This window comes from Anastrepha ludens, chromosome 3, assembly GCF_028408465.1.
Source record: "Anastrepha ludens isolate Willacy chromosome 3, idAnaLude1.1, whole genome shotgun sequence".
NCBI classification, from domain to species: domain Eukaryota; kingdom Metazoa; phylum Arthropoda; class Insecta; order Diptera; family Tephritidae; genus Anastrepha; species Anastrepha ludens.
Window position 1 is genome coordinate 66678544 of NC_071499.1, and position 26937 is coordinate 66705480.

Genomic DNA, 26937 nt, shown 5'->3' on the forward strand with positions numbered 1-26937 from the left:
TAGTCATGTGTATACATTACTAGTATTTGTTAGTGTTTGGGATGTAAACATTAAAGTGCAGTGCATATAATTACAAACAATTTGCAATCAAACAGAAACTCACCTAAGACGGCATTTTAAGTCTCATTTGGTGAAATAGTTGAGATACTGTGTTCGTGATTAAATGTAATAGAACACAGTGTTGTATCTAGAGGTACGAGGAATATTAATGCAAACATTGTACATACATACATATGTATGACATTTTCTTGGTGAAAGAAATAAATATCTTTTAGTGGTTTTGTATTATTTAATTCGCGTACAATGTTTAATCTCAAAGTAGCTAAAGTTTCGTGTACGACCACAATGTATTTGATGAGTGGACGGAAGGAGCGTGTCACCGCCCACCACCACCATAGGAAGGAGCAAGTACCCACCATTCAAATTATGAAGGTCTTAATCTCCTACTATCCCTATATAATCCTATAGAAATATATAACGCAATTATTGACCCAACAAGCATCAAGCTTTATTGTAAAATGTATATATGTAAATCTATATCTAAATTTATATATTTATACGTACATTTTTTGTATATCTTATAAAAAAGGTCACCGTGCGAGAATCGTGCGATGTTTTATTACACTTTTTTACTAAATAATATATTCTCATATAGGTATATGTATATGTAAATCCTGAAATTTAAAAAAACCAAATAATGCGGTTTCCGTCCGTGGATCAGAATCGTAAATCAATAGTATCGCCCTTACCGCAGTATAATGAGTATAATACAGTTCTTTCTCTTACCGCAGTATTATCTACTATTGTTGTAGCAGTTCTACTGATATTCGCTGCCACTTTCATAACGTTGTTGCTTTTTTTAATTAAAGAAAAAAAATGGAATTTGTTTTCCTTTTGGTTGATTGGGTTTTTTCTTCTTTCGTTTTATTATTTTCTTACTATTGTATTACAGTTCTATTACCTTTCTTTCCATTTGAAAGAAAAAATGTGAAGTTACTTAAATCGGATAACCCAAGGAACAAAACCATCGAATTTATTTGTGGGGCAATTTTTTCAATATTTATATAATATCAAAATATTGTTTTATAAAAAAAAAGTGCCTAGTACACATAACAGAAGTGAAACTTTCAAGGTAGACAAAGAAAGAGAGGGAATGAGAGAGAGAGAGGCCCGAGAGAGAGAGACCCGAGAGAAAATGAGAGAGAGAGATCCGAGAAAGAATGAGAGAGAGAGAGAGAGAGAGATCCGAGAAAGAAAGAGAGAGAGAGAGAGAGATCCGAGAAAGAATGAGAGAGAGAGAGAGATCCGAGAAAGAATGAGAGAGAGAGAGAGATCCGAGAAAGAATGAGAGAGAGAGAGAGATCCGAGAAAGAATGAGAGAGAGAGAGAGATCCGAGAAAGAATGAGAGAGAGAGAGAGAAAAAGAATATATATCAAAATAAATTCATATATTTGCAGAGAATACAAATAGACAAAATTTACAAAAAACGGAGAAGGGTCGACCGGTGTAGGTAAACGCCGGACACAAACCGTGGCAACAACGCGCACTACTCCGAACGTTTATCACCCGCACTAAATTAGCAGAAGGCAATACTAATATATCCGATGCCGGAATGGATAGCACTTTATAGTACGCACAAGCACTAGCCAGGAAACGGAAATAAGCGCCAAAAAGTAGGTACCAAAAAAATTGGGACCAAAAATCGATCCAACAGTAGGACCAAGGAAATATAACGCCTAGAAGTAGGCACCAAAACATATTTCCTACAAGTTTGCACCGACAAACAAGCGCCAAAAAGTATGCCGTGTTATTTCCCACTAGAAATTAGCAACCATAAGGAAAAACTCAGGGAAATAACTCTCTCTCTCTCCTTTTCCTCTACGTTATATCTTTTTTTCTCTCTCGCGGAACGAAAATGACCAAAACGTTGCATGGCCTTGAAATTTTACCCACATTCTCGCTCGTCCATCAACGCCTAAGAGGCTTCAATTCAAAAATAAAGCACCGTGTTTGTTAAATATGTGATAAAACTACCTTCCACTCGATATATATTTTGGTATAAGGAATTCCACAACACTTAAATAAACAAATAATACCAATAATGTTTAGCGGGATTTCGCAGTTTATTTTCATATGCACAAGAATCATAGCGATTTTATTCAATAAATTGCATGCTTAGACCTTTTCTTTGGATTTATCAAAACACAATATATATAAAAGCAGCAAGCGTCGTGTGAAGACCTCTAATGTGTTAAGTAGATGTAAACTTCAAAATGGATTGATTAAGTGGCTGCTTCAAGGCAGGATAGGAACCTTATTTTATAAGTTACAAAAAAAAGTTTACTTCAAACTGAGTGTTTCAATAAATTAGTGTACAAAAATTTTAAATTTCACTTGATTGTAAGTGTGTGTTAAATTTTTTTAATCTGGCCACCCAGTTGGGCACAACAACTTGAAATCATTGGGTAATTAATTAACCGTACCCGAGTGATTTGTTTCATTGATGTTGTTTTGTTTATTTGCGCACATCCTGCTTGAAATTTTTAAATTCAGACTATCAATTGGTTTTTGCAATTTGGTGTTTTGAATGTTAAAACTTCCACGAGAATGTAAAAAAACGAGCATAGCAACAACAATGAAGCGCACCACTTTGACATTCAAAACAGCTGATCGCAAAATCAGCAGCTCTAGTGCTATCCCCTTGAATGAATTCGCCTTTGTGTATTTGTATGAAAAACGTCTAAAAAAGTCTAACGTTTTCGACATGAAAACATGCATAGTCCGATTGAAATTATCAGAAAGAAAATTTATTTGGATCGAATTTTCAATTTATTAGATTTGCACGCGGAAATTTTTCTTCTGTAAAGACCATCATAATATTCGAGTGTTGTGTAACAATATTTGCGAATTGTTGGGTTTTAAAAATTTTTCAGTTGTGGTTTACAAAAATAAAATTATCATGAACTTTTACATCAATGGTTATAATAGATGAGAATCTGTAATCCATGGTAAGTTTTTTAAAACCATGCTTCAGATTTTTAGAACATTAAAAGTTTGGGACAAAAAATGGGAATTTTTTTCATAGTTGCAAGTCAAACTGTTCATAAACAAAATTTAACAGTTCAGAGTGAGATCGAGGAAGAATTTTCAGCGAGAAAGTGTTTACCTGAAATATTTCTATTTTTCACTAGTGCAGATGTTTTCTCTGACATCTATGATAATATTTTTCATTATTTCCTTTGCCTCCATTTCTAGCGTTGAATTCTTTTGTTTTACTTACTATAAGAAAAATCTTTAAAAATAAATTTCTACGATAACTATTACCAAAACAAAAGATAAGTGTTCTGAATTTTTAAATTAATATAATTCATGATGTACATAAATCATTGTTATATGTAACAAAAGATTTCGAACGCAGTTTGTGGTGAATTTTATTGGCAGCGGTGAAAAGTTGATGTGAAAAAATGTCGACGCGAAATATTGCTCATTAGTCAATAGTTTCAGACGTTCTTTGTATACATTATTTTCTGGTGAAGGTTAAAATTTAAAAAAATAAATGACATGGATAGTGAGCAAGAGCCGAGTTTTCGAATGGGGCCATTGTCGCCACAGGAAATTAAACCAGACATATCAATTTTAAATGAAAGCAATACCAGGGGATTTTCTCCCAAATCGGCAAGTCCGGTTTCCTTTGGTGCGATCGGAATGCAAACGATGAATATGGCAAACTCGGCAGCAGTTGCAGCAGCCGTTTCAGGTCATAATACGAACCAGATGCAACCGGGTCCACAACAGCAGCAGTACCCACCAAATCACCCTTTAAGTGGATCAAAGCATTTGTGTTCCATATGTGGCGACAGAGCGAGTGGCAAGCACTATGGTGTTTACAGCTGTGAGGGATGCAAAGGCTTCTTTAAACGCACCGTTCGAAAGGATTTAACTTATGCTTGCCGTGAAGATAGAAACTGCATTATCGATAAAAGACAACGCAATCGTTGCCAATATTGTCGGTACCAGAAATGCCTTGCCTGTGGAATGAAACGTGAAGCAGTTCAAGAGGAACGTCAGCGTGGAACTCGTTCGCAGAATGTTCGTACAGGCGATGATTTCAATCCAACCAGTTCAGTACGGGATTTAACGATAGATCGCATAATCGAAGCAGAACAAAAAAGTGAGCAACTTAGTGGAGATAATGCTATACCATTCCTGCGCGTCGGACCCAATTCTATGGTTCAACCAGATTATAAAGGAGCAGTGTCACATCTGTGTCAAATGGTTAATAAGCAACTTTACCAAATGGTTGAATATGCTCGAAAAATGCCACACTTTGCTGAACTGCAACGTGATGACCAGGTCAATTTACTCAAAGCTGGTTGGAACGAACTACTTATAGCAAATGTAGCATGGTGTAGTATTGATTCTTTAGATGCTGATTATGCTACATCCGGGGGTCATGACACTTCATTCGGCCGTCGTTCACCTATACGTCAACCACAACAACTATTTCTCAATCATAATTTTTCCTATCATCGCAACAGCGCTATAAAAGCAGGAGTGGCGACCATATTTGATCGCATTCTTTCTGAGCTTAGCGTAAAAATGAAACGACTTAATATTGATCGCTCAGAACTTTCTTGCTTGAAAGCTATTATATTGTTTAATCCGGATATACGAGGTTTGAAGGGCCGCAATGATGTTGAGGTATGCAGAGAACAAGTATATGCTTGCCTAGATGAACACTGTCGCACTGAACATCCCAATGACGATAGTCGATTTGCACAACTCTTACTGCGGTTGCCTGCACTACGATCCATTAGCCTTAAGTGCCTGGATCATTTGTTTTTCTTTCGCATTATGGGTGATAAACCCTTAGATCAGCTTTTCTATGAACAACTTGACGCACAAATCTGCTAAGCTATGCATATATTTATTCACATGAAGTGCTGGAAAATTTGATCGACGTATGTATGTTAAATGACTTTCTAACTTATAAAGTGACAATGCACTTTAACGGCTACACTTTGCAATTTACCTTTTCAGTTTTGTTTTTTAGATATATTCCATTTAGTAGCTCACTATTTACTGTAAACAAATTTTAAAATACAATTGTATTATTGTAAATTAAATAAATGTATTTAATCTGTTAAAAATAATGGTGTTATTAACTCAATTCGAAATTAAAATAAAGAAAACATAATTGGCTTAAACGTGTTGTTGTTGTTGTAGCAGCATAAACATTCCCCATACTTACACAATTTGCAGTAGAGTATACACAGAGCCAATATTTAAAAATTGATTGGGATCGGAATAGCGGATCATTATTCATTTTGATCCGGAGCAAAGTTATTCAAATTCTAAATGCAAATCAGGCCTGAAGAAATATGTAAATACAAGGTGTTATAAAATTAATCATCACATTGAAAAATGTATAATTTTTGTAAATGGCGCTGTACATCCATCATATTTGACACATGTAAACTAGACAGCTGCAGTTTACAAACAAACAATCAATGTAGCCAAGGTCAAAATAAAGATTTCCATCACTCAAAATAATTTTTTTATTTAATAAAAAAAGTTATTTGAAAACAAGTTGGATGATTAATTTTGCGCCATCTTGTAGTAAATTTAGTAGGTATATGAAAATCAGTTCATCCCAGTTGGGAAAAAACAAATTACGTACTGTAGAATTTAAGAAAATTTAAAAATTGACGAAACGCCCACTAAATGAAGACTGGTTTGCTTAAAAGTATGCTATACATCAGTTATTAATTCCATATGAAACTTGTAATTTGAGGCAGTCAAACTATTCATGGACGCATAGCGCATATTATCGCGTAAAATGAAATGTTGGGTGTTTTGTAAGAGGCAGGCGCCGTAGCCAAGTGTATTTCGGTCATGGAAGAGATCCTCATATAAGACCATTTGCCGTTTGGAGTCGGCTTTAAATTGTAGGTCATTCCACTTGTGGAACAATATCAAGACACTAGCCACAAATATGAGGAGGAGCTCGGCCAAACACCTAACGGAAGTGTACGCGCCAATTATTTATTTATTTTTTTATAATATTTAGGTGTTTTGTAATTTTTCATTGCATATTTTCCTGGCCAGATGCTTTAAAAAGCAATAATAAATATGGTGGCACGTTTTCGACTTGAGCTTCCTAAAATTTATTTTTCTATCGATTTATGGTTATAACGTTTTAAAAGGGTCGAAGGTTTTAAAAAAGATGTCCAACGGAGGGTTAATGTAAAATGTCGTCTTCGGCTCACATACTGGTGGAAAGTTCTCAAAGATTTATAATTGTATACCAAAAAGGTTCTTTTAATTAATTTTTAAGACAAAGAAGAAAATGATATTTATTATTTATTTAATCTTTGGTTGCATTGATATTTATTATTTAGTGATATTATATAAATTATATTTATTATTTAATCAATCTTTGGTTGCATTGATAAAAAAGTGTTATTTGGGGTATTCACAAGGGTATTTATAATAGGTGTAAATTTCAAACGTCTAAAAATACATTTAAGGGGTTCGCTCGGTGCCGTCCAGGTCATATTACGAAGCATCCCGCAGTTAAAAAACAGTTGGGTGTGGCATCAAGTCCTCTAAACACTTATTTAACTTATGACATATTGTGAACCACCTAATTGTGTTAGAGACATAAACTTATTTTTGGCAAATAATTTAGTTTGGTGCTTATTGCTTCGACGTTTTTATTTATTAAAGAATAAACTAACGTGAATTATTCGAATTCGATGTAATTGGCAGCAATAATTTATTTTCATTAAGTGTTTTGCAATTTATTGCATACGTATGTATGTATGTGTATACATTTTTTTTTCGTCTCCCAAATGCATATCAAGCTTTTTTTATTGCTCACATTTCTAGACGTCTAATTTCCAGAATTTGGCAGAGAGAATCAAAATTTCAATGGCCATAGCCTTGTATTTTCCTCAATGCTAGATGTATGCGTACATATGGACATATGTACATACATCTGTACATAAGTATTCGAAGGAAGCTTATTTTTAAATAGATCATTCGGTGTTTATAAATAAATAAAAAGAATTGCAAATTGAAATGATTTCTGGTGAAGATGAGCGAGAGTGGAGTGAGTGGGTGGCAATATTATGAAACAGTTTACCTAAAATTAATCTTAAACACTTGTGCGCAAATACAATGAATATGCTCGTACATACATATGCACATATACAGTTTGCTTGCGAGTGGAGGGAGGTGAGGGAAGAGAAAAATGAATTTGTTGTCACTTCAAAATATTCAGGAACACATGGAAGTTATGTGCGAAGTATTAATTTAGTCCTTTCACTGCAGATAAAAACTGTATATACATACATGCGTACCTATCTACATACATACATACATATATTACATATGTATTATGTTTATGAAAAACATTAGTGAAACACTTCGATCAATGGGAGAAAGGGTAATGGTTGTAAATTTTTGTATCCATTAAATTTCGTTTACGTCTGCTGTTCGCAACAGACTAACAAACCATTCAATTTATGCGGTGTCAAAAATTGCATATCTCGACGTACAATATTTGCACATACAAATGTATGCATGTATGTATGTATGTATGTACATAAATAAATGTGTGTATTTTATTCATACACTATAAATGTCTGCATGAATGTGTACATAGAGATGTATGTACATTTCCGACCATATGCAAAAGTACCTATGTACATACATATATGATTACTTGATTGTCAAGTCTGCCTCTCCTGTACTTGTTCATTTCCCAAAAGAGAAACAGAGGGCCTTAGAGGCGATCTCTTGCACTTGTTTAGCGAGTCGCCGAGTTGTCATGGCATATTTACAAGCATATTTACATACATACATACATATGTATGTATAAATAATTTGTGTACATTACAAATACTGAATTGCAATATTTAAGTTTTTACAGAGCCTACACTACCTATGTATGTATGTATGTACGTATGTATGCATAACTCAATCATTTTGGAGTTGGCACAAAAGAAAAGCATCATGTTTTGATATCCCATTTAGTTTCACCGCCCACCCACTCATATTCGGCAATGTTACTTCACAAAGCAAACATACATTCATATGTACATATGTATGTGCAAAAACAAAAAAATATTCTACTTCAAAACTCTTTTGTTCAGAGCACTTCGTACATACATACATATGTTTATGTGTATGCATGTTTGTTTGCATGCGCGAGTATTTTACTCGCTACACCGTTTGTTTACTTGGAAATCAGCATACACATGTAGGTATGTATATTTTCACATACAAATGCACATTCATACATACGTACATGCATATCAATATTAGTGGATACAACTGTAGGAACGAGTATAATTGAGCATCGGGAAGATTGCCGTGCGACTGCAGTGCTTTTTCATTGCTTTGGGACTCAGTTTGTCCAAACGTCGATCACTGGCGCAACATTAGTTTTGAGTTGGCTATCAACGCGAGCGGGTCATTCTCTTTACAAGCGACACGTACTTATCAGACACGGTTTTTACTTATTTAGTTTTAATTTGCCTTAGTTTATTGACGATATACAGAAAGCCTTTGTGGATATTTCAAATTGAAGCAAATAAAATAATTATTATAATCTTACATACATACATATGTATATACACATATGTATATGTACATGTATTTTATGTACATATATACTTTACAAATATATATATATATATACATATGGATGTTTGTTTAAAAGCTAAATGAAAATAATATAAAGAAAATTAAATCGGAAAAGAGGGACTATTTTTAAAGTGTGTTATACAACCTAGAACTCTCCTGCGGCATCATTTTTAAATTTTGTCCCACTCATGGATTGTTGAAAAGGCAAATTTTTTCATCAACAACAGCACAAGTGGAGGAATTGTGTGGAAATATTTAAATGAATATGATTTTTAGTGATTAATTTAATTAAAAATTTTATAGAATAAAATTAAAATATATATACGTATATACATATATATGGGAAGATAACATATTTGTATAGTGTTTATGAGAATATGCAAATATTTTTTTTATTTTATTTCGTTTGGGATTTCAGATCTAATTTTAAGAATACTCCGAACGAATTATAGTACTTTAATAACGTCCTCCTACACACTTCTAAGATTCAACCTAAATTAATACACTTAAGTACATGATTTTGCTAATTGGAAGAAATCAAAAATTTTAGAAACGAAATAAAATCAATTATTGTACAAAACCTCCGAAACGAAATTTAACGGATAATAACTGATAAAACAACAACAACCAACATGATGATGGAGAATGGGCTCTCCATGGAGTATGGAGATGGTTACATGGAACAAGAGGAAGAATGGGAGCGCGAAGGACTTCTTGATCCCGCGTGGGAAAAGCAACAGAAGAAGGTGAGTGGCTGAACATTTTCTAAGAATAATTAGTAATTCAAAAAATAATTTTGCACTTTTTCATCGTCAAATGAGATCACTCGCGTCAATCCATTGTCCTCAACTCTGATCGGTTTTTTAAAGTATGACCATTTTTCTAAAAATAACCTCAAAAAGTTCAAAATAGATTTTTCATAATACATGAGTGTGCGGTTCTGTTTGACTTTCTAATCATATGGTACCGATTTTTCAATTTCCTAGCTTTGCTATTGGCTGGCATTTAGAATATTTTTGTCGATATATAAAAAATGTCTTTCTTTTTTAATTTCATTTCATAAGTCTATTGAGTTGTGCATATATATATATATATATATATGTATGTATATACAGCCCCAAGTATGCACAAGCATACATATGTATATGTTTGCATATGTATAGGTTTAGAAATATTATTCTTATTTTTCGTGTTTCGATTCCGATAAAGTTTAACGAAAAGAGCTTTTTATTTTTAAAAATAGATTTTAACACGACACGTAAATTAGTGTACAAGTGTTTGGGGCTCTTACTTATTGAAATAAAATTGAAAAATCTCAAAATTATGCACTAATTTTGATTTTTGACTTATGAATTTTTCAATGCCACCAACAAAACGAATTTTTAGGGTCCAAACATTCTTTATTTCATCTTCTTTAAATGTGCTCACTCGAAAGCATATGCGTGTATGTACATATATTTGCGAAAAGAATTGGTATAATATTTGAAAAACATATTTATTTTAAATAAAAAAAATCTACAAATAATTTCAAGGTTTCAAACTTTAGCAAAAATAAAAGGTACTCGATTGGCTACATAAGAGATCAAACATGTAGTCTATGTGAGAGATCTATATGTTGATCTCACGAGCTAACCTAACCTTACTTATAGAGGTTCGATATGCACGTTAATTACTGCACTTCGCTTGCCAATGCTCTGCTGGTCTGCTTTGGAAGATCACAAACTTCTTTGAGATGTTGATTTCTTTGGCAACAGGAAGAATATATGTTTCTGAAATCTATATTTTCTACATGGCATGGCTGTTTCATGCAGGAAACAATATAATCGGGTCATTCTTTTTTCTTAAATTACTGACTATCGCAATTGGCGTTCAATAGGCCAATAACTGTGATTGTATATGTGGGTGTAAATAAATGATTTGTATACATTTTACTGCAGCCTGCGTACTCAGTTCCAAAATGAACTGTGCACTTGCCTTAGCTTAAAACATATCCCCAAGGCTGTCTACAAGACGCCGTTAAAAAAGCCAATAATTTGTCAAACACAGTTGAAATGATAACAATACAGAAGATTGTGTACATAAACCTGTTGGATCGGTTCTTCAATTTATAGAAGAAGCACAGTTATCAACCTTGCTTGAAAATGGGGAAATACTGTATACACTCGTAAAAGTTATCAGGTCTCGTAAGGAGAAAGTGCTTGGACAAAAAAATTATTGGTAATTTACAATTATCTTTAAAAATTCAAGACAAACTCAAGTATTGAAATTTGTGAATAAAAACGTCTAAAAGAAATCTTGTAAAATCAAACTCACTATCCTCCTCGTAGCTAAGCACGGGTTTGTTAGTCTAGACTTTAATATTTTTAAACGTCAATTATCACGAAATGTTTTTAAAAGCATTTTAGAAATGCAATATATGATAGCAATTGTGCAGCAACTGTCGCTGTTGTAGAAAAATATGACAACTGCAAGAGTTTTGCCAATTAACATAACAACAATTTTTTTCTTAAGTTCTTAAACATGCATGCAAATTAGAAATATTTACATTCAATCAACCCACAGCTGAGATAGTTTAATAGAAACATTATTTTTAATTGTAATCTTTTGTAATGATGCGAAAATTGCTTGAATGCCTTTCCCCCACATTCTTATGTATGAATGTAAGCATCTATGCATAACAAGAGCTTATATTTGTGCAGAGTTCTACTTTTACCGCACAGCTGCTTTTGAATATTTTTAATAATTGCGGATGTAAATTATACTGCATTAATTTAAATCAAATCTATGAAAAACTAAAAATGGCGGAAATTGCAATTTGGTGTGCTAATAATAAAACGCATTAGACAAAGAAATTCGTAAACCGTAATATTTTCTTTAGTGAAAGAAACTTTGTGTATAATAAATGCTAATGATTTATGTGACGATCTGAAAGATAATTCAGTCACTGTGGCAATAGTGTGGCGACAGGCTAAAATTCAATGAGCAGCGTCAAATTTCATTCACCCAAAAATGGATTGCGGTGAAGAAGTGTGCGACGGTTTGAGCTTTTAGCTTTTAAGCACATAAGAATGTTTGCTTAGAGAGTGTTTAAAAATATTGCTCAATATTTGATTATTTTGCGCATGCGCTTAAGGAATAATTTGTGAATTCAAAAACGAAAATAATGTTGGCAGAAATCTATGTACGCGTAGTCGTTCACAGGCGGCTCGCTGCACGGCTGAGTGAATGGGTTCAAATGGCAGATAAAAATCAAAGCAAAATGATCACGTATCAGAAAAAGAGAAGAAAATTAAGACAAAAATTAACAAATGCAATCAATTGTACTCGTATACCAAGCAAATATATCGGTATGTGTGTGTACACATATTGAAAAATATGAATGCGAAAATTTATATTAATAACTAAACTAAAAAACCAATAAATTTGGCCTAGCAAAATGTTGAAGGTAAAAGTTTTAATTTCGGTAACTCATTCGCATGTAAATAAATTAGTCATGTTGCAAAAATTTCCAATCTAAAAATAAACACTCATTTCAATGTTTCAGTTTCTCTGTATGTCTGTATGTCTATGTACATGCATACATATCTACGAATGTACAAGTGCATGGGAAAGAGAAACATTCATTGATGTAAAAATGCATACGAGTATCTACATATGTATGTAATTCTTAAAAGAAAAAGTAGCAAGAAATTATTATTTTTTTGTGGACATACATAGGTACACATGCACATACTTATATAACTAAAATTCTTGCCTATTCTGCTCTCAGCAGCATTCATTGTCAAAAATTGCACGAACATATTTTCTATAAATAACGGCATTAATGGCATATTCACTTATCTATCTTATCTACCTGTTGATGGAGGCGACGCAGCTTGCTTGTTCTGAGCATTTGATTAAATCTCTTCAGAACAGGTGGGCCTGTAGAACTTTCGTTAGTTTGAAGTGCCAAACCAATCGTTCAAGCAAGCACATGTTGCTGACATTTCTCTTCAGCGGCATTTGCAAATTGTTGAAATTTATTTCGGAAACCATCATCCGTAAAATATGTTGAAATAATTGAATTGTGTTGAGGCTCACTTTGGCTTAATGGCTTTGCGAATAAGTAAAATAGCCGCATTTGGAGCGACACTAATCCATAGGTGACACATCAACTGCCGATTCACCTCGTCCTTCATGTCGGTGTACAATTTTAGATTTATATTTTGACATGCCAAAAACTGAATTTTTTTCTCTTTGTACGAAACAGAAAGTACATTTATTTTCTATTTTTTATATTTATTTGTTTGTTTGTTAAACAAGTTGGCGCGCTAAATTGCAATATATTAGCTATATAGATATGTGCTTACAGTCAATCAAAAAAAGTTTTGGCACATTGATTTTTTTTTACAATACTCAAAATGTTCTTCATGCAAAATTTTTTTCGTTAATTTTGTAAGAAAATCGAGTTTCTAGTATAGTAAATGCCGTATATATCGAAATCCAGAAAGTTTTAGCAGAATTTGTGAAATGAATGAACTGAATGAATTTTTAATTTTGAATTTTTTTAAGAGCTCATTAAATTCTAGTGTAAAAAGCGCAAGTTTGAAAGTATTGAAAATTCATTCCTTTTGATTGTTTTAAATTTTTCTGCGATGGTCTCTGCATTTTTTATGTATTTATTATTCTATGTATTAGTTTTGGGGAAAGAAATCCATTAATCTTCCGTAATATTTTATCGCTAATGGTTCAAAATTGTTTTATGGTCGATCTTAAGCTTTTGGGCGATGCTACGACTGCCAACAACATTACGGTCAACTTTGATTATTTCTGTGATTTGATCGACATTATCGACATTTTCTTTAACATCGAAAATGCCTGAACGGAAACGTCGTCATTAGAAAGCAGAAAATCATGTCCAGGGAAATAAATGTATCGACCAGATCCATGTCAAGACTAATTAGAGATGATATCCACACAAAAGCCTTCCGTCGCTCAACTGATCATCTTTTGACAATGCGCTTGAAGAAAATTAGATTCGACAGATGCAAGCAGCTTCTTCAGTGACACGCGACCAAAGGCCATAAAAATATTCTTTTCACAGCGGGTTTTAATAAGCGGAACGACAAAAGCTATAGTAAAACTTGTAAAGACGCACAAAATGGTGTTCCAAGGGTTCAGCGTGGCCACCATCCAGCCTCCGTAATGGTTAGGTGGGGAGGGGTTTGTAAAGGCGTTACATCTCTTCATTTCTCTCTCAAAAGGATTTAAGACCGTGAATGATGGCGGATGACCGGGGGATGTCTTAGAAGGCGTGCTGAAGCAGTTGATCAGTACTCTCTTCAATGCAGAGCATTGGATCTGCCAGCAAGACCCGCTCTAGCCCATAAGGCAAAAACCACCCAGCACTGGCTAAAAACAATATTCCTGGGCTCATAACCGCAGAAGATTGGCCGACTGGAAGTCCAGATCTGAATCCATTGGGCTACAGTTTGTGGTCAGAATTGGAGAACATGGCTTGTCGAAGACCTCACAAAAATTTGGAGTGTCTCAAACATCCTTTGGTTCGAGCAGCGACGTCAATATCCATGGAAACCGTGCGTGCTGCCTAGCTGAATGACTTAATATTTGAAGGCTTGTGTAAAACCAAATTTGTTTTTTAATATTTGCATTATCAAATAAAATCAATTTCATTAAAAAAAGTATCATAATTTCATAGCTATAACGGACTTAACATGTGGAAGAACTTATGGCAGGACCAAGCATATTCGCAACAAGCGAAACAATTCCTAACACCGGACGGAGGAATTTCTGGTAAGCTGCTTCCGCTCAGCGGAGCGGATTTAAGTCGTTTAACTGGTTACTTTAAAGGCCACTGTAGCCTTATATTGCTGTCAAAATGGATCCTTTGCGTCCGTTGCGGTGGACCGTGGTGCCTCAATGAAAGTATTGCCGCATATAAAAAAAGGAGAAAAACAGATGTTCTTGTCGTAAAGGCAAATGTTATATTTCGTTGTTTATACACAAGTTTTTATTGGTTGTGAAATTCATTATAAAATTAATTCTTATTGAAGCGAGAGATGGTTTTAATAGAATTTAAGTCGTAGAGTGGGTGTGGGTGCGACCATTACGTTCATTTGAATTTACTCAATTAATTGAAATTCCATTTATTTTCTGCATTTCATTTGATATAATAAAAACTCCATCCAAATACACATAATATACATATTTTGCTGTCGGTCGAATTCTCTGCAGCAACGCATTCAACGGACCCTTGTAACGGGTCTATTAGACACCACTTAAACAAAATTGGTCTCTCTGATACCATCATCTGTCGATTCTAGGCAGAAAAAGGCTACGCCACCTTGGTGGTATTGCCGTGTACTCATATATATTATGGAACAATAAGCCCCAGAGTGTGATAAAAAATTTTAAAAAGTTTTAAAATATAGGGTAACTCAGCAGGCTTTGCACAATACATCTCTTTTGGTTGGTTGTTGTTGTTGTTGTAGCGAAATAATATTAATAATTTATACTCGTAGTAAATATCTTTATTATGTCTCTAATGTTGAGCGAATACTGTTATAATTTATTTAAAACCTGAACATCCTACTATGGTTGCCTGTAAAACGGTAAAACTACATATTTTATCAACAAAACCGTTCTTACACCGTCTTGTCTCTAAGTACGCAACAAATATCTTTCGTGTCCCATAATACAATGAGCGGCCAATTGAAATTACCATGGAGGTAGTAGAACCTGTTGGTTGAACTTACCAAAACGGTAAACATAACAAACCGGATTGTTTTCGAATTGGTTCAAACTCGGCGAGATATGGCGCTGGAGCTCGCCTGGCCTTACTACTCCTGATGCTTAAGTAGTTTCTTTGTTATTGTTGTTCAGAGTGAACGGTTGTAAAATACCAGTTGTGTTGCACCACAGCCATACTCGGATACTGAATGCTGATCATTGTCGCTATCAAAAGAAAAAAATCTATTGCATTTTAACAACGCGAAGAGAGAAAACAAGAATATTGGATTGGGTGTAAGTCATTAGACGGGATTAGTTAGTTGCGGCTTTTCACCTCGCAATTGTGGTGAGACGTGCATAAGCATGTAAATAGGTATCAATGTATGTATGTGTGTGTGAATGCGTGTGTGTGCGCATACAATGTCAATGATTGCACTATTCAGTGTTGAAATTGAGATCAATGCATAACGGGTACTGAGTTGGCTGCAACTGCGGACTTGTATTTTTTCTTGTATCGATATGAGTGCCATGGAATCCATTCGAGCTGCGTTTTGTTTTCTCGAACTGTTAGATGCTCATTAGATACCGTTTATAGCAGACCTATTTGGTTTGATTTGACTTAATCTACAACAAATTTAAATTCAATTTCTGAAGAGGTAGCATCTCTTGTAAATTAAAACGGAATTGAGATAATGGGGAAAATCGCATTGATAGTCACCTGCCCATTCACGCGTATATATAAATACATATATGTATATGTATGTACATTTGTATTTGTATACGCGTTTGAATGCATAACAGTTAAGTATGCGCGCGCTTGCAGTGCGCATTTGTGTAAGTAAATAAAAAGTGAAGCTAATGTAAAAGAGCTCCAACAACAATAGGATATTTATAGTATACAGTTATCACTATAAATTCCAGTTATTCTCAAATTTCTTGTTGTCCGGCTTTGAGATTCCAAAATGTCATACTTACCAAATACCTGTATCGAACTCTACAAATAGGAAGCCACTTGTATTTGTAAGCTAAGCTGATAGCAGATACTGGACGTTTTACCTTCAGGTTTATGCCTTTTTATCGAAGCAAAATTATTTCTGATACGAGGTTGAGCCAATGAGTAGCTGAGAATTTAAATAAGGAACACTCTATTCGGCAAAAAACATTTTATGTTACACATCTTCTGCTTTTAGATCGATACACTTCATTCAAGGTTGCTCCAAATTTTTCGGTGTTTTCCAAATAATACGATTTTTGGATGACCTCAAAAGAGACATTGGATTTATGAATGATCGCGTTATTCAACTCAATTTATCGGGTGCTTTTTTCGCTACGATAACTACGGTTTGACAGCTGAGAATGGCAAACTGTGTTGACATTTGTCTTCAGTAAGGTTTGGCAAGCTATCATGAATAGTTTAACGCCAGAACAACGCTTCCAAATTGTGGAAATTTACTTTGGAAAAAAAAATCTATTGGCGAAGTTCATAGATCACTAGTGGCATTATCGGTCCTTATTTCTTTCGCAATGAGGAATCAGTTGTCGTTGTGGTGAATGAGGAGCATTATCGAGCCATGCTGACTGAATGCTTGTTTACAAAAATTAACCGATTCGTCGATGTTAAGACGACATTTGGTTCCAACAAGATGTCGCAGTTTGCCGTATAGCGCGCTTTACCATCAATTTATTGCAATATTCAAGCCATCATTGACGCCTTACGGCCAGATTTATTGAACTGGATGAAACTCGTAGCGATAATATACCGGATATCATATTCAAAAAATAAATGTCATGAAATTATCTACCAGATTATAACAAAAAAATTAATTCCAACAATATTTCTATTTTGTACTATCATTTTAAGTGCTCAAGCTCTTACAAAAACCTCCCGATTTAAGATTAGTCAGGAGACCATTGTACTACACCTGGATAGATTTCAGTAGAAAGAATAGAGATAGGAACTATTAAAAGTGGGTGGAAAGACGGATAAATTATTTTGGGGTCCCTCTTCCACAAATCTCTTGGATGCATTGATGAATCTTAAGATCCGGAAGAGGAAGAGTATGAACTTTATCCATACTCAGTATATCGCAACCCAATATTCTAAATCTGATTCCGGAAAACGACGGACAGCTACAGAGAAAATGCTCTGCAGTGTCGTCATACTCAAGACAGGATAGTCATATTGGATCGCAAATGATTCCCAAGATATCCATATGCTGACAACAGGCGTTGTGCCCTGTGATTACACCCACCAGCACTCTCAGGTCCTTTCTACTGAGTTTAGGGGAAAGGGCGCTATTTTCCTGTTTGGTTCTTTCACAAAGCACTTGGCTACTCTGCACGAGTTCAACCCAGACCAACGCCCTCTATGGGTAGACCTCATGAAGTCGTCAATCCATAGTTGAGTCGATGCGGAATTGACACCTAGAAAGGGTTCAGGGCCTAGTGGAATACTTGCAGAGCCTTCATTAGCCACTTTATCAGCTAACTCGTTCCCTGTAATACCACAATGTCCAGACACCCAAATAAGACTAACTTTGTTGTGTTTTGCAACACTGTTCAGTTTTGTCTTATATTTACCGACTAACTTCGAAGAGCAGCGTGGGTTAGCAAGGGTTTTCAGTGCAGCTTGACTGTCACTACAAATTCCAATACTGCTACACCGCCTCTTTTTCTCAATTAGCCGGTATGCCACATTCAAGATGGCATAGACTTCCGTAAGGAATACCGTGGTCATCTCTTCTTTAGCATAGGCAGGCCGACATTACCGCCAAAAAATTTCTTCATAATATTTGGAAACAGAAAATAGTCACAGGGTGCGAAACCACTGCGATAGCGGAATTGTGTTTCGATGGGTTGCTCTGGAGGAAGAGAACCTTTTTCTTCACCAAAACGGTCGTTTGTTTTTGCTTCGGTGATCGTTTTACCCTTTTCAAGAAAATCTACCTTGCATCCCGAAAATCTGTCGCCATGATTTTGTTTGCTGACAGTCTAAGCTTGACCAAATATTTATGCAAAATTAAAATCGCTGTTACATTCAGCTTTTTCAAGCGTACATACCATACACTCAAAGATCGTCCAATATCATGGGTGGATTTTATCGCCCATTTTTGGTGTGACATACTCAGCTGGTGCGACCACCCAAAATTTTAGTAAAGCAGTGGTTAATGACTTCATTTGATGGTGGATAATTTTGTTTTTTACTTACGTGATGGTTTTTCTGCGTAGAAAATATAGTTGAATGAGCGCATGAAGTTTACTTTTTCATTCTTTTACTTTTACTGTTACAACAAAATTGGAAAGAAATTGAAAGATTAGTCAGAATATTAAGGCGCGTTATTTTTAAAGATGCTTCATGGTAAGGAAATCGTTGAATTTGCTGCATTGCCATGGCTGTTCTTATTTTGAGGGACTTATTAATTTACCTTCATATTTGGTAGCTGTTCAAAAAAAAAAAAAAAATTGTATGCCAATATTTTCGAGCCTAAATTAATTTAAGACCTAAGCGCATACTATATATGTATATATATAAATATTGTATTTTTTACATTTTTGAAACTTATCGTTACATGGGAATTGGGTGTGGTGAAAACTTCGGATTTTGATAGAAATGGAAGATGATACGAATTTGTTATTTTTGAAATCTTTTTTACAGAAAGTCTACTGCGAAGAAATATAACTTTCCCACTGTCTGGTGGTCAAAAAACAAAAAAGGCGCTCGACTCACTACTCAGCTATATATGTATTAGGCCGGGTCGATTTGTGGGGAGGCAAAAAAATCGCCCATTGCTCTGTGAAAATCATATTCTAGGGATCAAAATAAGAAACTTTGCCGAAGGAACCATACCCCTAAAACGAATTCTGATGTCCCCCAATTTGAGTCGAACTTTAAGTGTCTTTAGTGGGGAGGCAAAAAAATCGCCCATTGCTCTGTGAAAATCATATTCTAGGGATCAAAATAAGAAACGAATTCTGATGTCCCCCAAGTTTCTTATTTTGATCCCTAGAATACGATTTTCACAGAGCAATGAGCGATTTTTAAACCGACCCGCCCTAATATGTATATATTTTTTTTCTTCGCAGTAGACTGTCTGTAAAAGACGATTTCAAAAACTACAAATTATTCGCATTATCTTTAATTTTACTCAAAATCCAAAGTTTTCACCACTATAAGTTTATAAAAATGTAAAAATATATAATTAATAAAGCAAAGTTGCTCAAATTTTGCGTAGGGAAGGATATCAGAAAAATGGAAAGTAGGCATGGTACGACTTAGTAGAAATTTAAACGTACACAGCAGGCGAATTTAGACTATTTATATACTCGTACTTGTTTTTAAATATAATAAATCCATACTCAAAAAATCGCACTGTGAAACATTCTTATTCGGGATGAAATGGTTTCATAAGAGTTGCTATAAATAATCTTTTAGTTGGACATTTACCAAAGGCATTTTTCTGGTTACTGTCACACAAGTACATACATACAAGTGCAGTCATATATTCGATACACCACTTACATATATTTAATACATTATTTCCGATTTTCGACTCTACAATATGTATGTATATGTACTCGTACGGTTCATACATACATATGTACACATGTTTGGTTGAACACTGGATGCAACACTTTTTTTTGAACCATTTCTGGCGCGATTTTTCATTATAAATATTTATACAAGTCTGAGAGTGGCCAGGCATTGAGAACAGAAAGTAAAAATAAGTTTTCTAGTTTAAAAAAATCGAATATTGTGTGGTGATTTGAAAGGTATTTATACCGCAAATGATCGATAAAATTAATAGCATGACAATGGCCGAGTGTTAAGAGCGGGTGTGCGAGATTACTAAGGTTGTTGGCATTCTACGGCAATGAGTCGCTACAATTATGTATGAAACCGAATAGAGAAACACGTATTTGCATGTGGAAATGACTAAGTCTGCTGCCAGATGGGTGTGAGTTTCGCGCACTACGTGCAACACTATTCCCACCTATGGTATGTCGATCCTTAACCCGATTGGGACAATTAAAGAATACTGAAATAGAACAGTGAGATATGCACTTAGATATCTCATAAATAATGGTTTGACTGTACTGCCAGGGCATAGTTTTTCCAAGCCTCGACAAAATCCAATGCCTTCTCCCAAAGTCGTAAGATCGCAAACTACTGATTCTATGGACCTCCTAATTGAGATTAACTCGCTCATAAATACGAGTATATATTTGCTCTAAATTAAATAATTGACATTCGCCAATGTTATAAGATGCTTTTTATTCAAACATCGGCTGTAGGTCTTAAAATATTACATTTAATTAAAATTAATTAAAATATTTTATGTGCTGAGCAGGCGACTGATAATGTTAAAATTTCATTAAATCAAATATGTACGTACGTTTGTATGTGCATATATAAATCTGCAGCGTAATACTAAATTTTTATAGAATTTTTATTGCATACAAAATGCATACTTTATTTATGTATAGCTGTAACTATGTTTGGCCTGCATTGAATTGATTAGCTCCAACTCACGTCAGATGGTCGTGTGTATGCATGTATGTATGGTGTGCAAGCAGTTAGTAGGTATGTATGTTAGATGTGCATGCACGTTTACTCCAGCATTCTTAGATGCCGTATTTGCAGAAACAGGTTTCTGATTTCTGTTTTCTGTTTTCAACCGACGCTTTTCTTACTCAGAATAACTGCATATCAATGTTTATATTTGATGGCTTGACGCGACTGTGGCTGTTGGCTGGTTCTCGGGAGTTGAGTCGATGTCGTGCCAGGCTTTGATTGAATATACTTATAATTTAATCTCAGGCGACCATCAATTCTGTAGGCGCATTTAATAACCGCTTAAGTCGAAAATCATTCATATAAAGTGGTGAATTTATTTCTATATTCAACAGGAGTCGAAAGCTTTTTATTAACGCTCCGTTGGATACCTTATTTAAAACCTTCGGTTGTGCTCCCAAGTTTGGCCTTTTTTTGCTCCTGTTCGAGGATTCTTTTTTAAAGGTTATATCCATATCGATAGAAAATTACATTTTAGGAAGCTATCTTGAAGCTCAAGTCGGTAGCTAAAAGAAATATGTTAAATTCAATCCAGAAATATGTTAAAAATGAAAAAGCCAGTCTGGCCAGACCTGAGTGCCTAACAGAGGGTTAATCATTTCTGTTCTGAAAAAAAAACCATGTTTCGATAGCAAGTCAGGGATTTTATGTATTGCAGGGTCTGTTTATGTAAAAAATATCCAGTAATTTGCCAGTAACTTATTTTCCGATAACTCGCTCTCAAAGGAAAAATATCAAAAAAAGTACAAAAATTAAAAATTTTTTCACTTGAACTACCTCTCGTATTAAATTAAAAGAAAAAAATAACACAAATAAAGTGCAAAATAACGAGCTTCAGAATCACACGATCTCATTTTGTCCACAATAATTTGTTCCATTTCATCATCGCTGTCAGATGAAGAACATTATTGTGACAATCACCGAATCCAAGAATTGTTTGCTCACATTTTCGGCCGTTTGCGGCGTACAGCATCTCTCAAACGCTCCAATACGGATAGATAATATTCTTTATTGACTGTCTGGCCCGATGGAAGGTACTCATGGTGCACTATGGCTTGGCAATGCGCGGTGCGTTTAAATTAAACATTCCCGGTACTTTTTGATCCTAGGGTATATTGCCAAATTAGTTAATAACCAAGAAGTGCAAGCATAAAACACAAAAGATACTTTCAATGCTTTCGATTTGTATTTCGGAAACCGATTTGTATTTTCGGAGACCGTGGCTTAGAAGTATCTATAAGAAGGTTCTGTATCACTGGCCGGTTTCTAATTAATATAACTTCAAATCAACTTTGTAGGTTAGGTTAGGTTAGGTTGAACTGGCTGGCTGAAAGCCATCAAACGGTCCTATTGGTCCTTAATGTTACCAGATGGAGCTAGACTTTTACGTTTCTTTGTAGTAGGCATCCTGTAATACGTCTGCGTCTTTTGCGAATCTAAGTAAACTTTGAAGCTCTATCCCCGAGAGACATTCTAACCTTTCATATTGTAAAGCTCCTCAGCATATTTATCTCTTCTAGCTAACGCAGGGCAAGAACATAAAAGATGTTCTAGCGTTTCCCTCTCTTCCAGTTTATTGCAGAATCTGCAGCTATCATTGTTTGTAATTCCTATCTTGTATGCGTGCGCCGCTAGCAAATTGTGGCCTGTCAGCATACCTACGATAGTTATAAAAATTATCTAAAATATATTTACTTACATTCTCCATTTTAAGCGCAATTTTTATTTAAATTTAGAACTTTGACGCAATTCGCAAATTGGAATTCGTGTTTATATTTACTTGCGATCAGCTGCTTTTCTCACTTGCAAATTCTTACGAGTAAAAACGTTTCTAGTAAAAACTTACAATTTCCTCTCAAAATTAAATGTCATTTTGCTCTCTCACTTTCCCCTTCCTTGCAAATTTTTTGGATACATGACCAACAAAACTTGATAATTTTAATAAAATCATTTTAATAACAATTTTTTCAAATTATTTGCTTCATAAACGGAGCTATAAATACGATATAAAAAATTAATTAAATTAATACAATTCTGTTAGGTATTTGGCTGAGCTCCTTCTCTTATTTGTGGCATGCGTCTTGATGTTGTTCCATAAACAGAGAACCTACAGTTTTAAGCCACTCCGAACGGCAAATGTTTTTTATGAGGAGCTTTTACATAACAGAAATACACTCGGAGGTTTACCATTGCCTGCCGAGGGGCGACCGCTATTAGAAAAAACTTTTCTTAGTTTGACTTATCATCCAGTTTGACTAAAAAAATACATATTTTAATTCGCAATTCGTTTTTAAGTCCACTTGGGCGGTTATTGCTTGTGACCATAGCATTGCTGATAAGAAATATGAACTTTTTTGTATTTATACTTGCACTTATACACACAATACATACTTATGTAAATGTATATCAATATCAAGATGAATAAATTACTTCAATATTTTTTTTTTATATATTTGTATGCATAGACATTTACTGCCTGGTGTAATAGTCATCTGAGAAAAGCCGGAACAGCTATCGATAATATTGAGGAGGACTTTCGCAATGGGCTGAAGTTAATGTTGTTGCTTGAAGTGATTTCGGGTGAGACCTTACCAAAACCTGATCGTGGCAAGATGCGCTTCCACAAGATCGCTAATGTAAACAAAGCGCTGGATTTCATTGCATCGAAAGGTGTGCATTTGGTATCGATTGGCGCTGAGGAAATCGTAGATGGCAATCTAAAGATGACGCTTGGCATGATTTGGACCATCATTTTGCGTTTTGCTATTCAGGATATTTCCGTTGAAGAGATGACCGCTAAAGAAGGCTTGTTGTTGTGGTGCCAACGCAAAACGGCTCCATACAAGAATGTCAATGTTCAAAACTTCCATCTTTCATTCAAGGTAAGAATCAATATATATGTATATCGCTTGTTTGCCGGAAGAGTGTCATAATCTAAAAAAAATGTTGTTTTGAGATACGAATGCAGAAGTTGGCTGTGTAAGAAATAACGGTATCTATCAACACGATCTCGTTAGACAAAAAACTGTTTTTAATTTTACGTAGTGGGCGCTATAGTTAATTCAAAATTTTAAAAGGTTTTTCCGTATATTTTAGTTTTTTTTTTAATTGTGCCACTCTTCCTGCAAACTTGGCAAAAAAAACAAGGTGGCGCACACCCTACGGAAGATTTATAATTTTTCCAAATGGTGTACGAATCGTGTCAATCATATTTGACAAACAACCAGACAAGCAATGGAACGTAACAAGTAAAGGTCAAAATAAAGATTTCCATCACTCAAAATATGTTTTTATTTAGTAAAAAAGTTATTCAAAAACAACACTGGATGATTAGTTTTGCGCCACCTTGCATAATACTTTAGAAGGTTTTAACGCAATAAATAATCATGCATTTAAATCTATTCTATTTTATAGGACGGTTTAGCTTTCTGCGCCTTGATTCACCGACATAGGCCCGACTTGATTGATTATTCCAAACTCTCCAAAGACAATCCATTGGAAAATCTCAACACTGCCTTTGATGTTGCTGAGAAATATCTTGATATTCCAAGGATGTTGGATCCAGATGGTGAGTGGATTGCCTTCAAAATATTATTATTTTTTATTGATAGATGTATGTGCGTACATGCACATACTTACATACATATATATATGTGAGTATACCAGATTATAGTATATGCGGCTCTCCATTTAAGGTGCTTCATATACATATCGACTCGTGTACTTACATTATGTGTGTATGTATGTATGTGTATGTAATACACTTATATACATATAAGAATTTAGTATTTCAATGCTCATATGTTGCTGTAAAATACGATGCCCAAATTTGAATTGGTTTTTATTTTTTATGAATTCTCAACAACCATGAAAAAAATATCTACTAGATTTGATCAACACTCCAAAGCCGGATGAACGCGCTATTATGACATACGTGTCCTGTTACTATCATGCCTTCCAGGGAGCCCAACAGGTTGGAAATGTGACGCATGTACCCGAACCCACAAGACAATACACCTACGTCCCGAATTACAATGTGACTAAACTTCACATCAATACACTTATTCATTTTATTCTTTTACAGTTTGTTTTTTGGAAAATGCGACCTTTATGCATAAATAGAACTTTATCTAAACAGAAATTAGGCGCTCTAGTTCGATTAGTGGAAAACACAAAGTTTTTATTTTGCATAATATGCTGCGCGCTAAACCCTACTCGCTCTAAATGCTCTAAAAATGATTTAATTGCGTTTTGTTTAAATACTTATTCACACTTTAACTATTTCTTTTCGTTTTTTTTTTGTTGTGGCGTTGCTTTAATCAATTTGTGCCGTTATTTAATTAAATGTTGACTCCAAAAATGTGTAAAGTTTATGAAAATTTACTGAATTGAATATCCTTACAATCAAAATCAAAAATGCGATTTATCGGCGGCGCTACAGATTTGAAATGTCTTTTCACATAAATAATTTCAAAATATTTAATTTATTGTACCGCCAAAAAGAACCAAACAAACATTTACTTTTCCAAAAGGCAAATTAAACAACAGTTATTCATAAAACAGTAACGGGTCAAGAAATGTCTTATTCTAATAAAATTTGCTTTATATGTATTTATGTATGTATGTCGATACGTAGGAAAGAGACTGAATGATTTGTAAAACTTTTCTGTGCACTTTTCACAAAATAACCTAAGCCCTCTCTAAGTGTTAAACAATAAATTGCACAGTTCTAGTGCAAAATTTCAGCTCCTAAAACTTTGAAGCCTTAGCTTAGTAGTTCGTTTTAATAAAATTTGTATACTAATATGAAAATTTTCTACGAAAGATGATGATTTATTTAGTGATTGAGATAAGTTGTTGTTGTCATCAACGCCAAATATATGTACTGCATTTATCCCAAAGAAGTCTCAATCAAAATAAGCTTAAATTTTACTTTTAAATTTCCATACTTTATAGATAATGTAAAATATGTACCCAAATATTAAATTTTTCTATGCAAAATCGTAATTTATTGCTTAAAAGCAAAACCGGCTAAAGTCAGATTAGTTTTCAAAAATCCCTTATATGCACAATATGTCTATTTGTCATAATGTAGTCCTCATCAAGATAAGTTAAATCTGATTTTTGAGTTTTCATATTCTTGCATTCTTAATAATTCAGATTAAAAAACGCCTAATAGAGAGAAGTTGGTCCTACACTAAAATTAAAAAAAAAGCACAGAAAAGAAATTTGTTTAAATGGGACTCAGATCGTAAACAGTTGTTTTTTTTTGTGGTGAATTCCTAAGTTGTTGTAACTACGTAACAACTTCAGCTTACATTTTTGATGAGTGCACAGCTCCAACTGTAGAGTTAATCTCTATTTTCGCTGGAACAACTTCATCTGTTTCGGGGCCCGGGAATGCACCTTACATATATGCTTTAGATGTTCTCTGTTAATATGAACAGAACAAAATGTATTTACTATCAAGAATTGTTCTCCTCCAAACACATACATACATAAGTACATACATATGTGTATACACAGCTGAGGCAAATTTACAATGGCTTTCGAAAGTTTGTATGTATAGTTACGGTCTTGATCCGAAACCATCGATCATCGCTTCATCCCTGTTACCTGTTGCCTGAACGTTTCTTCTTGAATTTTTTGGCACGTGCGCACACATTTTTTTTAACAATCTGCTGCATGAGGTTTTTGCGTTGTTTTTACTAAGCTTTCAGGATTAGCAAATACGAAGTACTGCTTTGATGATTTTCATTTACGACTTTAATAATAAATTTAATTAAACAAATCCAAGGCTGCTTGATTTTTTAAAAAATACTAACTTGTGTTTTGTTTGTTGCTTTCTCTTTACTTACATCCTAACAGACTTGCAGAATACTGCGCTGCCAGACGAACGAGCAGTCATGACGTACGTGTCATCGTACTATCATTGCTTTAGTGGCGCTCAAAAGGTCGGTGTTCATCACAAAATGTTAGCCAC

At 34.5% G+C, this 26937-nt stretch overlaps 2 protein-coding genes across 7 annotated transcripts in view; both read left to right on the forward strand.

Moving 5' to 3' along the window:
* The window catches only part of LOC128858145 (alpha-actinin, sarcomeric), a 34114-nt gene that overhangs the window by 105 nt on the left and 7072 nt on the right, over positions 1-26937 (forward strand). Inside the window, exons 1-5 of one of the 6 annotated variants that reach the window (XM_054094152.1) lie at positions 8395-8502; positions 9072-9399; positions 23420-23836; positions 24369-24522; positions 24842-24990. In XM_054094152.1, the coding sequence (XP_053950127.1) occupies positions 9286-9399; positions 23420-23836; positions 24369-24522; positions 24842-24990 (834 nt within the window). In that variant the 5' untranslated portion in view covers positions 8395-8502; positions 9072-9285. Of the gene's footprint in view, positions 1-8394; positions 8519-9071; positions 9400-23419; positions 23837-24368; positions 24523-24841; positions 24991-26822; positions 26909-26937 lie in introns of those variants that run through there. The other 5 variants (XM_054094156.1, XM_054094157.1, XM_054094155.1 and 2 more) reach the window with 5 other exon arrangements.
* On the forward strand, positions 3429-5208 carry LOC128858146 (protein ultraspiracle). The gene has a single exon (XM_054094158.1). The coding sequence runs from the start codon at positions 3563-3565 to the stop codon at positions 4913-4915; it is 1353 nt and encodes a 450-aa protein (XP_053950133.1). The 5' UTR covers positions 3429-3562; the 3' UTR covers positions 4916-5208.

Coding starts and splice junctions, on each gene's coding strand:
- LOC128858146 (XM_054094158.1), top strand. CDS start 3,563: ATGGATAGTGAGCAAGAGCCGAGTTTTCGAATGGGGCCATTGTCGCCA.